Source organism: Ochotona curzoniae, unplaced genomic scaffold (genome assembly GCF_017591425.1).
Source record: "Ochotona curzoniae isolate NIBS_2020 unplaced genomic scaffold, NIBS_Ocur_1.0 contig_4792, whole genome shotgun sequence".
In the NCBI taxonomy this organism is placed as follows: Eukaryota; Metazoa; Chordata; class Mammalia; order Lagomorpha; family Ochotonidae; genus Ochotona; species Ochotona curzoniae.
Window position 1 is genome coordinate 6,843,839 of NW_024466389.1, and position 12,854 is coordinate 6,856,692.

A 12,854-nucleotide genomic window follows, 5' to 3' on the forward strand; every position below is an offset into this window, starting at 1 on the left:
AGGTGGAGTATCCCTGACCCAAAATACTTGAGATCAGAAGTGTTGCAGATTTGAGGGTTTTTCAGATTTTGAAATATTTACATAGATTTTCCTGGCTGAGCATCCTTAAACTAAAAATCTGAAATCCAAAACTTCAAGGGCATGGACTCAGAAAGCAGTTTGAATTAGGGATGCTTAACCTGAATTTACTTATTTAAAGATTTACTTTTATTTTTATTGGAAAGTGAGATATACAGAGAGCAGGAAATACAGAGAGAAAGATCTTCCGTCTGATGATTCACTCCCCAAGTGGCCGCAATTGCCAGACCTGCACTGTTTTGAAGCCAGGAGCCAGGAACTTCCTCCCTGTCTCCCATGCGGGTGCAGGGTCCCAAGGCTTTGGGCCGTCCTTGACTGTTTTCCCAGGCCACAAGCAGGGAGCTGGATGGGAAGCTGTCAGGATTAGAACCAGTGTCCATATGGGATCCCAGTGCATTCAAGGTGAGGACTTTAGTCACTAGGCTACTGTACTGGACCACCTGAATTTATTTTATACATTCACACACACAGTATATATATATATATACAGTATATATATATATATATATACACACATTCACACACACAGTATGTATATATAAATGTTAGAGGGAAATACAGAAATCCAGAGATAATTTTTGCATATAACTGTTATTGATAGCCTGTTCTAGTAAACATGAGATCGTTTTATATTGTCATTCTGTTCTTGGCATTAGTCTTGTTTCATCATGTATAGAAGGAGGGACTTGTGTACAAGAGAAAACAGGGCCCGGCGGCGCGGCCTAACGGCTAAAGTCCTCGCCTTGAACGCGCCTGGGAAAGCAGCAGAGGACAGCCCAAAGCTTTGGGATCCTGCATCCATGTGGGAGACCCGGAAGAAGTTCCTGGATCCTGGCTTCGGATGGGCACAGCATCGGCCGTTGCACTGACTTGGGGAGTGAATCATTGGTTGGAAGATCTTCTTCTCTGTCTCTCCTCCTTTCTGTATATCTGACTTTGTAATAAAAAGAAATAAATCTTTTAAAAAAATTTATAAAAAAAAAAAGAAAAAACAGATTCTTAGTTCTGTTGCCATTCAGAAACTGAGAAATTGAGTCAGTCTCTTTTTTCCTAGGTGTATACATATAATTTTTAGTACACTTTTGAGATGATTGATCCAGCCTATAAAACACAGTGATTATCTGAGCCGTTGATGCGTCCTTTCAGAGTAGAATTAGTCTTGGCCTCTGAAATGAGATGGGTCAGGAGAGAGACTTTGTGTGTATGTATGGCGACTATATACATCTGTTTTTCTTTTTCCCTCAAAAGTGTCCTTTTCTCCTGATTTCGCAGGGAGTGGTACAGAGTTTTTTATAAAACAAGGTCAGGCAGGACTAGAAGACAGTGGCCCCCAGGCTGGGCAGCATTTTCTCCTGGCTGCCTGGCACTTACTCTGGAAGAACCCACGCGTGTGGTCAGCAGAACTTCTTTCGACATCAGTGACTCATCATTCGGTCTCCGCATGGGACTTCCTGTAGCTTTCCCTCTCAGCTAAGCTCTTAGCTCGTCAGTGGTCGTTACCAGCAGGAATATTTGCCTGAGATCGGCACTTGACATGAATTTTTTTGAATTATCCTGATTTATTCTTAGGGTTATCATTGATTTATTGTTGCTTCGACAAAAACCGTTTCTTTTAAAGATCTTTATTCATTTGAAAGTCTGAGAGCGAGGGAGGGAGTTAGGGAGAGAGAGCTCTTCCATCCACTTTTCACTCTCCAAATAGTCCCAGTGGCCAGTCCTGGGTCTCCATCTGGGTGTCCCATAGAGGAGTGCAAGGATTTAAGCCATCACCCGCTGCTTCTCAGGGTGCACAGTTAGTGGGAAGGTAGAATGAGGAGCGTAACCAGAACATCATCCCGGCTCGGTGCCAAATGCCCACGACTGAAAATATTTTTAGTAATATAGCGTAATTGTAAACAAAGCAAGGGAGACAGCAGACATAGCCAGTCCGGGGTCATCGGCATCATCATCTGAGGCGTACTAGACCCGGGTGCGATCAGCCAGAATCAGCGCAGTGAGTTGATTGCTTCAGGATCCTGTGGCGTACCCACATTATGCTTTTAACAGCGTCCCTTTCATTTTTGCAGTTGTTTTTGGGGGATTTGAGAGAGTGACTGCCAATTGAAGCCTGCAGTGAATAGCACTTACTGAACATGTATTGTCTGTGAGGTTTATGAGGGAGGGAGAGCCTCAACAAAAGTGAGGCAGAGTAAAAGATCAAGGCAGAAAAGAATGAATGGAATTGTCCTTGTATCAACTAATTTAACACCTTGGCAGGGCGGGGAGAATTCCATTAATAACAACTGTGGCCATTCATGACTGAGTTTTTCTCTGTGACTGCAGGTGGTGTTAGCCAAGCATGTATATGAGCAGGTGTTACAAACGTTGGACAACCTTGTATACACTGAAGATCTGAATAAATTTCCGGCTAGTGCTGCCTCCTCCTGCCCCAGCTCTCCGCTGCCTCCCCTCAGCACCTGTGGAGAACCTCCTGCTGAGAGGAAGGACAATGGATTGTTCAGCCATGCCAGCCTTTCCAGCACATCGCAGAAGTCCTTCCCTGTGAAGGAAGTCAGATCCTTTACTCAGATTCAAGCCAATTTTTGTATATCAGAGCTTCAAGTTCAGCTAAGTGGAGACCTGACTTTAGGGGCCCAGGGACTTGTGAGCTTAAAGTTTCAGGATTTTGAAGTGGAATTCAGTAAAGATCATCCTCAGACTTTATCCATTCAGATTGCGCTGCGCTCCCTGCTGATGGAGGACTTGCTGGAGAAGAATCCGGATTCCAAATATAAGAACCTGATGGTGTCTCGAGGAGCTCCTAAGCCGTCCAGCTTAACCCAGAAAGAATACCTGTCTCAGTCTTGCCCTTTGGTGTCCAATGTGGAGTACCCTGACATGCCACGCTCGCTCCCTTCCCACATGGAAGAAGCTCCTAATGTCTTTCAGTTTTATCAGAGACCCACCTCTGCCTCCCGGAAAAAGCCAAAGGAAGTCCAGGACAAGGAGTATCCCTTAACCCCGCCTCCTTCTCCAACCAGAGACGAGCCCAAGGTGCTCACTGGAAAGAGTAAATTTGATGATTCCTTGGTCCATATCAATATATTCTTGGTAGATAAGAAACATCCAGAATTCTCTTCCAGTTACAATAGAATTAACCGTAGCATAGATGTTGATTTTAACTGCCTCGACGTGCTGATCACACTGCAGACCTGGGTAGTGATACTGGACTTTTTTGGAATTGGCTCCACTGCAGACAACCATGCATTGAAAATGCCACCTGAGGACATTCTGCAAAATGTGAGGTCAGAATCCAGTGCTGTAGCAGAGACTGAACTTCAGGATCCAGTTAACACAAAGTTGGATCTCAAGGTAGCATCCCAACCTTTGGCTCCCTTAGGTTCTGAAAGTGAATTTGGGTTTGTCTATTTGAATGTGAGCATGTTACATTTATTCTGGAAAATAGCTCTTATTGCCAGTGATTGTGTGCCTATTAAAAAAGGTAAAATGTAAATATTTTAGTGTAAATCCTATCTAGAAGCAGGAAAAATAAGTGGTTTAAATAACATATGTTCCCTTTGAAATATGTGAATGTTTTATTTATTTTAAAGATTTGTTTGAAAGGCAGAGTTAGAGAGATAGTAATAGAGACAGGCACCTTCTGTCCGCTCATTCACTCCCCTAGTAGCCACAGCAGCTAGAGCCAGGATCCCGGCACTCCATTTGGCTTTCCTCCCATGGCCTGCAGAGGGCCCAAAGCAGGATTATATTTGTATCTTTCTAGGATCATTATCAGGAAGCTGGATCAGAAGTGGAACAGCCAGGACAATAGGAAGATGGGATCTCAGTTAGATGGAGCTGGCTGTTTTGGGGTACACAGGCCTGTTGTAACTCACTCCAGTGCATACCAAGCCTGGGAGGCCTGCAATGGTGGTGAGACTTGTGGTAAGATATATTGATTTACTTGGATTGCAGAATATGGCCACGGTTGGGCTAAGGCAAAACCAGAAGCCTGGAATTCTATCTGGTTCTCCTCTTTGGGTGGCAGGCACCCAAGGCCATCTTTGTTGCCATCCCAGGCATATTAGCAGGAAGCTGGATCAAGTGGAGTAACATAACAAGAACTGGCACTCATATGGGAGGTCAGTGTAGCTACCAACAGCTTACCTACCAACAGCTTACCCCACTGTGCCACAAGATCAGCTCCTAGATTGGGCGTTTGAAAATGGAGTTCTTCATCTACTTACTTTATTCTATGTGAGGTGTATTTATGCTGGGGAGAAGTGTTTTATTCAGTTTTCCTTTTTAAAGATTCTTAAATTTTATTTTATTGGAAAGGCAGATTTACAGAGAGGAGAGACGGTAAGAAAGATCTTGCTTCTTCTTGTTCACTCCCCCAAATCATTACAACTGAGCTGATCCAAAGCTAGGACCCCTTCCACATTTCCCACACAGGTGCAGGGTCCCAAGGCTTTGGACTGTCCTCCGCTGCTTTCCCAGGCTAAAAGCAGGGAGCTGGATGGGAAGTGGAGCAGCCAGGACACAAACTGGTGCCCATATGGGATCCTGGCACTTGCAAGGGAGGATTAGCCAGTTGACCCAATGTGCCAGCCCCTTTGTTCAGTTTTCATTTTCTTTCCCAAGCTGTAGGAGGCTCATTCCTCTAGAAGTGAAAGAGTTCTTAGGGGGGAGTTGGAAAAGAACCGTTGCCCTCGTGTTCCGCGTCTCGGGAATGTACAGCTGCAGGGTCCCAAGGCCTCCGGTACTTGATACTTGGTACGCCAAGCGGATGGGCCCCGGAGGGCTGTCGGCCCACTACGTGTGTGTGACTGCACCTTTGTTCTGGAGGCGCCCGGCCGTCATGATGGGCCACTGGATCTTTCGCTGCTGCCTGTGTGGGTTCCCAGGGGGCTTGGCTTAGGTTGCTGTCTGTGACTGCTGTTATAAATGCTCCTTAATAGTATGCTTTTTAAAACTAGAATTTTTGAAGGACATTTAGATTGTGAAAAATTTCAGAATACTATTAACAGAAGGGTGTAGTGAATTCCCCCAACACGCAACCCTATACTTCATCATTTCTTTTCTTTTTTTCTTTACTGAAGTATTTTAAAGCAAATTCCAGTCATCCTATGATTTTGCCTCTACATGCTTCAGTATTCAGTTATAAAATACAAAATGAAACAAAACCTGCTGGCATTCTGTAATGTAGCAATAATGTATTGTTGTATCTAGCTAAATACATTTACAGAAATTCCTTGATATTGTATAACACCCACCAGTCCATAATCCGATTTCCCTGATTGTCTCAAAAATGCCCTTTTGTTGGTGGATTAGAGAGGAATGAGTGTCTTTCCTTAGGTCTGTATAATTCTGTAGAAAATCAGGGTTTCCTGAGCCAAAGTTTTCCCATTTTCAGCATGATAAAAGTAAAATGTATGAAATTTTTGAATGAGAAGCCAGAAGAGAATCCTATGTGATAGTTGTTGTCTAGAACTAGGCTGGTGCCTTGTAGAGGGGTCCCATTCTGGATTTGTCTAGATACGGTTTTTTTTTTCCTCTTTTTCTTTTTTTTTTTCCCCATAATTTTCTAAGGTAACAGAGGTTTGCTATTTCTTTTTCTTTTTAATTCTTCATGGTGTGATTCCATAGGCACAAGATTCCCCTCCCACTCCCCCATTCCTCCGCTCCACAAGTGCTTCCCCCATGTTGTACACGTTCTTGTTTTAGCATTTGAACCTTTGATCATCTGCTTTCAGGACTCCAAGCCAGCTGTGGAGATTGGCCCACTCCATTGCAGTTTCTCAGTGGAAGGCCTTTAGTAACGCTGAGGTTCAGCACTTACACAGCGGGATCAGGTGTTGATGGCTGGAGCCCCTAAAGCATTTTTAGACCAAGTTTGTGTTTTGGTAATTAAATTATTAGGGGTTTTATTTTCTTTCTTCCTGATAACCTTGTTTCCTTGGGACCCTTTGTGGTTTGTTTCAAAACTCCTGCTGTAGTGGAACTGGAGTGTCCTTCAAGGTCGTACTTTAAAAATCTCCTTTTTTCTGTGTCTTTCATTCTTTCCTCATGCTGTTTTCTCATTCATCCACTTACTGAACTTTTTTTTTTCCTTTTCCTTTTTGTAACTTGAAAGGCAGTGAAAGTGGTACAGGGAGAGGCAGGTAAGAGAAAGATGATCTTCCGTCTTCCGGTTCACTCCCCGAAGGGCAAAGGTGAAATGCAGTCCAGCAGCTGCATCCTGGGCTCCCACATGAATGACAGGGACCTCAGTGCTTGGGCCACCTTCCAGTGCTTTCCCCAGGATCATCCACAGAGAGCTAGCTCAGAAATGGAACACCTAGGACTGGACCTGGCTCTCTGAATGCCTGGCCCCTATCCTGCAAACATTTCTGAGCTCCCTTCATGGTGGGCACTGAGGATAGAGCAGTCAGGCACAGGCTCAGGTGGGTGAATCCAGGAGTGACCCCGTGCTCCGTCCTCTCCTCCTCGTCCTTCTCAGGCCTTCCTCAGCCCCAACAAGGGTGCTCCAGGCTAGAAAGGTTGTGGAGACCAAACCCAGTGAACCCTCCCCATGGAAGTTCTTTGAGTAGTTACAGTTATGGTACTGTATTGAAATGCCAGCCTTGCTTGCACTCATGTGTTAGCAGCTGTGTGTCAGCTCCTGCACTGACTGGCTCGAGCACGCCAACGGGCCTCTGCCGACCTTCAGAGCTCTGCCTTCTGATGGCCAGTGTCAGTGCACTGCCTTGGTTTTGTGCTGCTGTTTGTCTGAGAGAGACTCCCTTCCATAGTAATCTTTGCCTTGCTTCATCTTCTGCATCCTAGGTTCACTCACTCTCTCTCGTGCTGAATAAGACCACCAGTGAGCTTGCTAAAGCCAATGTGTCCAAACTAGTAGCACACCTGGAAATGATCGGTAAGTGAGGAAAAGTCGACGTGAAGAATCTGGGAAGTGTTTGAACATCCTGATCACAGATGTGATTGTGGTCATCTGCCAGGTGAGGGATGAGTCGGAGGCTTGCTGTGCTTAGCGATCTGGCCAGGACTTAGGGAGATAGTTCCTGGATGCTGGGTTATAGACAGTTGGGGACACAGGTGTCTGGCACACCTCCTCCCTTCTCCACAACCCCATCTCCATTCCAGGAATCGGATTCTGGAGGTTGGCATGGACCCTGGCATCTGTGTTTTCGACACAGATTCTGTCAAGGCTTACCACACAGTATTTTTGTTGAAAATGCGGTAGATTTGACAGTGGGAGGGAGCAGTATTAATAATTGTGTCTGCAATCAGGCATGCAGCCAAGCTGCTTCTGGAAACAAGGGCCTAGGTTCTCCCTATCTTCGGTCATGACTAGGGGAGTGACTGGTCCAGGGTGTGGATGGGTGTAAAAAACTGCTGTTCTTTCTGATGGGTCATTACAGGTTGACATGTTTTTTTACTATTGGAAAAGCAGATTTGCAGAGAGAAGGAAAGAAAGATCCTCCTTCCACTAGTTCACTCCCTAAATGGCTGCACTGGCCAGAGCTGAGCCAGTCTGAAGCTAGGAGCCAGGAGCTTCCTCAGGGTCTCCCATGTGGGTGCAGGGTCCCAAGGCTCTGGGCCGTCCTCTACTGCTTTCCCAGGCCACAAGCAGGGAGCTGGATGGCAAGTGGAATAGCTGGGATACAATCCGGCCCCTGTATAGGATGTTGACACTTGCAAGGGATGGATTAGCCACTTGAGCCATTGCCCTGTAGGTTGAAGTTCTTAGTAGAATATATGTGATGAATCATGTCAAGTTTTGGACCTGACACAGTAGTCTAGTGGCTAAAGTCCTCGCCGTCAACCATTGCTACCACTTGGGGAGTGAATCAGCAGATGGAAGATCTTTCTGTCTGTCTCTTCCTTTCTGTGTATCTGACTTTCCAATTAGAATAATTTTTTTAAATAAATAAATTTAAAAAAATGAATTATGTCAAGTTCTCAATTGGAGGAGTTTATAAAGTGTTCATTGAAGCACAGTTTCTTCCGCAGGACCTTGTAATTAAATAGTGGCTATTACAAAAAGTGCTGCTGCTCTGGTCAAGATAGGGGTATCATTTGGGAGAAGAATGAGCTGAAGCTGAGGTCTCATGCACGGTGTAACTTATTTTAGAGCTTCTTGGAAGAGATTGGCTTTTAAGATCGCAAAATGCTTGAGTATTTTTGTTTAGAAAACATTGGGAGTCACAAGTACGTATATGTCTGGTTAATTAGGAGCTAACTAGTTTGCCAAATACGTTCACTTCAGCAGTTGTTTTATAGTGATAGGAGGATGCGCTTTGTTTTGTGGAAGCAGCAGCTTAGGCTGTTCCTTTTCAGTCCCTCCGTGCTGCTAAGAATGGGCCCTCACAGGTCCGCTTCCCTTGGTTTCAGTTTCTCCTTCTTACGCTCCCCGCCTCCCAGGGGCTTCAGCTTATCATATCTGAGCAGTTTCAGATTTAGATCTTTGGTGTCTAATGCCTCATTCGTTTTATTCTTTTATTAAATTATATTAAAACTCACTTAATGTTGCTTGATTCTGACCCTCCCTCCTTTATGTTTTTACCCATAGCACAACTAATAGACCTTACGATGCTTTACCTGTTCTCAGAAAGGGCCAGGTTTCTATCTATAATTGTTGATTATTTGTCCTTCAATATACGTGTATTTAGTTTTTCATTTATTTTGCCTTATAAATGTCAAGTATTAAAATTTAAGTGTGAGATATTTCGATCTCTTGGACTTCTGCATTCAGACTATTTGAAATGTTGGGTAAAGTATTTTTCTGAGTACATTGGAATGTGACAGTTTGCCTTCTGATATTTAGTTTGATTAAAAAGTGAAAATTTCAGGCATGTCTATACCAGTTTCTGTTCACATATATTTAAGGTGTATGACCAGAAAGGTACTTAATGACGTGTTGTAACGTTCACCTTCCTAGAGGGAGACCTGGCCTTGCAGGGCAGCATCGGGAGTCTCTCTCTCAGTGACCTTACGTCCCATGGAGAATTCTACAGAGAACGCTTCACGACAAGTGGAGAAGAAGCCCTCATCTTCCAGACTTTTAAGTAAAAATCTCTCTCTTTTTCTCACTTGATATTTTGTTGCAGTCACTTTCATTTTCAAATTTTTATTGAAAGAATAAAGAATGAAGAAAAGTTTTAAAAATAATTTTATAATTTTTATAAGTATAACTGGAAAGGTCTGGTTATGAATATCTTGATTTAAATTAAATTTCATTAGAATGGATCTGCACTGAGGTGGGCAGTCCAGGCTTCCTGAGCAGGTAGGGTGTACTCGAGATCGTTCAGCTTATTAAAAGGCCTGCACACCTGGCTGGTTGTGTGCCAGCTCACTAAGTGACCGGAGGCCAGTCCCTTAATTCCCATGTGGCCCATTTTCTATCTGGCTGTATCGAGGGGGCAGATTTAGAGCATTTCTCATTGAGCTCTGCAAAGCTCTGGAGTGAGTTCAGCTGCAGACATTGCTGATGCATGAGTGTTAAATTACATGATACATTTGTTGGCTTATCAAGACCATCCATATTGAGGCCTTTCTGTTTTAGATTTTAGAAGGCTTCAAAATGGATGGTCTTGCAAGACTAAGACACAGCTTGCAGTGGTGGTTTGCAAGCTTTCTGAGAGCTGTTGGGAAACACTGGCATTCAGGCTGCTCAGTTCTCTGACTCGACGGGTATAGGGAAGTAGAAGATAGAGGAGTGGAGTGGTTCACTCCAGTGGTGGCAACAGCTGGAGCTGAGCTGATCTGAAGCTAGGAGCCCCCTCTGGTTCGTCCACATGAGTGCAGGGGCCATCCTTTGCTGTTTTCTGAGGCTGCAGAGAGCCGGATCAGAAGTGGAGCAGCTGGGACACAAATCAGCACAGACAGGAGCAGCCAGTACCGCAGGGTGGACTGTTGAGCTACAATGCTGGCCCTGGGGGCTTAGTTTTTTTTTTAAATGTGCTAATATTTAACCAGGGTTGAGGAAGAACTCAGAAGTTCTGAGGATGTCTGAGGATCTTTATCTTCATTGTCAGGGCTGTTATGCATATAAAAATAAGAATCTAGATTGTAGAATTTTAGATTTTGGAATTTAGGTTGATTTGTTTACATTACAGATTTCCCTTTTATCTTATGACTTTCTCTTTAGTATCTTTCAAGTCCATATTGTCACGACCTTTGCCAAGAGCAGAGTGAGTGTTGCTTGCCCTTAAAAGCAAGGCAAGGAGTTATAGGTGCCCCCGACCCCCATGAATTCAATGCTTGGTGCTGCCTGCCTGTTTATGGTGCTGAGTGTCAAATGAGACTATTTAATGTTTTAAACACATTGTAGAAGCTTAGAGAGGGAGACATTTTTGGAACTTGCTCTTTTAAAGCTAAATTGTGAATTTTTGTTTTAATAGTTAATAGCTGCTGTCTAAGGAAGCCCCCAAGTCCAGCTGAGCTTTGCCTCGAATCTAACTTGTGTTTTGCTGTGGTGTCATATCATGGTTCGGTCCTCCCTTCGTAGGTACGGGCGGCCTGACCCACTGCTGCGCAGAGAGCACGACGTGCGTGTGAGTCTGCAGATGGCCTCGGTGCAGTACGTGCACACGCAGCGCTTCCAGGCCGAGGTCGTGGCCTTCATCCAGCATTTCACTCAGCTGCAGGACGTCTTGGGGCGCCAGCGGGCGGCCATCGAGGGGCAGACGGTAGGTCGCTTCGTCTCTGAGCTGCTGTTCTGGCTTGATAGCGTTTCTCACCTTGAGAGAGAGATCAGTCTCAAAAATTTCACTGAAAAAGGTTAAAGTCGCTATGTTTTATAATGTGTCTTCCACACTGCAGGTTACTCAGGGAGATCTGACTGTGCTTGGGGAGCTTTATTTTTTTAGTTATTTTTTCAAACATTTATTTTTACTTGAAAGAGCTACAGAGAGAAGGAGAGAAAGCAAGAGAAAGATCTTCCATCTTTGGGTTTACTTTCCAAATGATCCCAGTGGGCCAGGAGCTTCTTCTGGATCTCCCAGGAGGGTGCAGCAAATCAAGAACTCCTCTGCTGCTTTCCCGAGGCCACAAACAGGAAGCTGTATTGGAAGTGGAGCAGCCAGAACTGGAACTGGCACTTATATGGGATGCCAGTGTTAGAGACAGAGGGTTGATGTGCTAATGGTGCCAGTCCCAAGAGCTTTATTCTTTATTATATTATACTGTAATGTAAAAATGATAAGTAGGGCCTGGCATGGTAGCCTAGTGGCTAAAATCCTCGCCTTGCATGTGCCTGGGGCTCCATATGGATGCTGGTTCGTATCCTGGCTGCTCTACTTCCCTTCCAGCTCTCTGCTTATTGTCTGGGAAAGCAGTAGAGACTCAAAGCCTGGGGATCTTGCACAGATGTGGGAGACCCAGAAAAAGTTCTTGGTTCCTGGTTTCGGATCAGCTCACCTCCAGCCGTTGGGGCCACTTGGGAAGTGAACCAGTGGGTGGAGGATATTATGTCCTTCTTCTGTAAATCTGACTTTCAAATAAGGATAAATAAAATCTTCAAGAAAATGATAAGGAAATTTACAACACTTTTTGTCCTTTTAGGGGCTCAGTGCAAATGCTTGATAGGCTTTTTTTCAGAATAGATTGGAAATTCCTAAACTCTGTGGTTCGTGGCATACTCATCAGCTTGAAAGTTTTTTTCACGACACACTCTAGGCCAATAGACATAAATAATATTGTTCCAATTTTCAAAGTAATTAGGTTTGAACAATTTACTAAGTGAGTGTGTGTATGTAAATTGAAAATATAATATTTTTTATTGCATTCTTAAATAACCACAGTTATTTAGCACTGTCCAGCTTCTCATAGTTGGAGTAAGGATGGACACCATGACTTCATTTCTTGTTGCATATTGATTTTCTCTTGGTACTTGCTTTTTAGCTCAGCAGCAATTAAGGTCCCTGGTTTGTAAATGTGCATGCATTAAGAGAAATGTGGCATGCACTGATTCCAGACTTGAACCATTTTGGTGTAATGTTGGGCTGCTGTCATGTTCCACTGGAAAATCTGAGGTGTCCTGACAGCAGCTCCAAGCAGCTCCTGTAGCCTCCAGTGGCGTCTTGGGGCAGTGTAGCAGCCCCAAAAAGCAATTGCAGTATGGTTGTTTGGAAAAATTTCTTGGTTTTCTTTCTTTTTTTCTTTAAGTCACTCTATTTTTGAAAAGATTATTTATTTTACTTTAAAGTCAGACTTGCAGAGAAAGGGAAAGACACAGAGAGAGGGATCTTCATCTGCTGGATCACTCCCCACATGGCTGCAATGGCTAGAGCTGTGCTCGTCTGAAGCTAGAAGCCAGGAGCTTCTTGCTAGCCTCGTGCACGGCTTTGCACTATCCTCCACTGACGGTTTTCCCAGACTGCTGGCAGGGAGCTGCATTGCAGAGGGAGCACCCATGTAGATGCTGGTGCTGCAGGCCAAGGGTTAACGTCCTGTGCCACTGCGCTGGCCCCGAAAAAGCTTGCTTCTTATTTATCTCCTGGAGAATGTATCTTTTCAGAAAATATGAAAGTAATATAGTAAAATTACAGAAGATCTGAAAAAAGTAGTGGTTTTGCTTGTCTCCTAGTATGTAGCAATGATTCAGTTTATTTCATTTTTTCCTTTATATTTTTCATATTTATTATTATATGTTATATATGTATTATTTTTCCTATATGTTACATTTCCTATATATTTCCAGTTTTCTTATTATGATCATGGAATAGATGAGGGTACTTAAAAACTACGTGGAAATGGAATTTAAAAGAATTTATTGGTGGCCTTTTAGTGTA

At 43.9% G+C, this 12,854-nt stretch overlaps 1 protein-coding gene across 3 annotated transcripts in view; it reads left to right on the forward strand.

Annotated features, from left to right (window-relative positions):
• VPS13D (vacuolar protein sorting 13 homolog D) overlaps window positions 1-12,854 on the forward strand; it is a 245,173-nt gene that overhangs the window by 40,974 nt on the left and 191,345 nt on the right. For all 3 annotated transcript variants that reach the window (XM_040987935.1, XM_040987936.1, XM_040987937.1), the window contains exons 20-23: window positions 2,401-3,429; window positions 6,886-6,976; window positions 9,002-9,128; window positions 10,571-10,751. In XM_040987935.1, coding sequence (XP_040843869.1) covers window positions 2,401-3,429; window positions 6,886-6,976; window positions 9,002-9,128; window positions 10,571-10,751 — 1,428 coding nt within the window. The remainder of the gene's footprint in view (window positions 1-2,400; window positions 3,430-6,885; window positions 6,977-9,001; window positions 9,129-10,570; window positions 10,752-12,854) is intronic.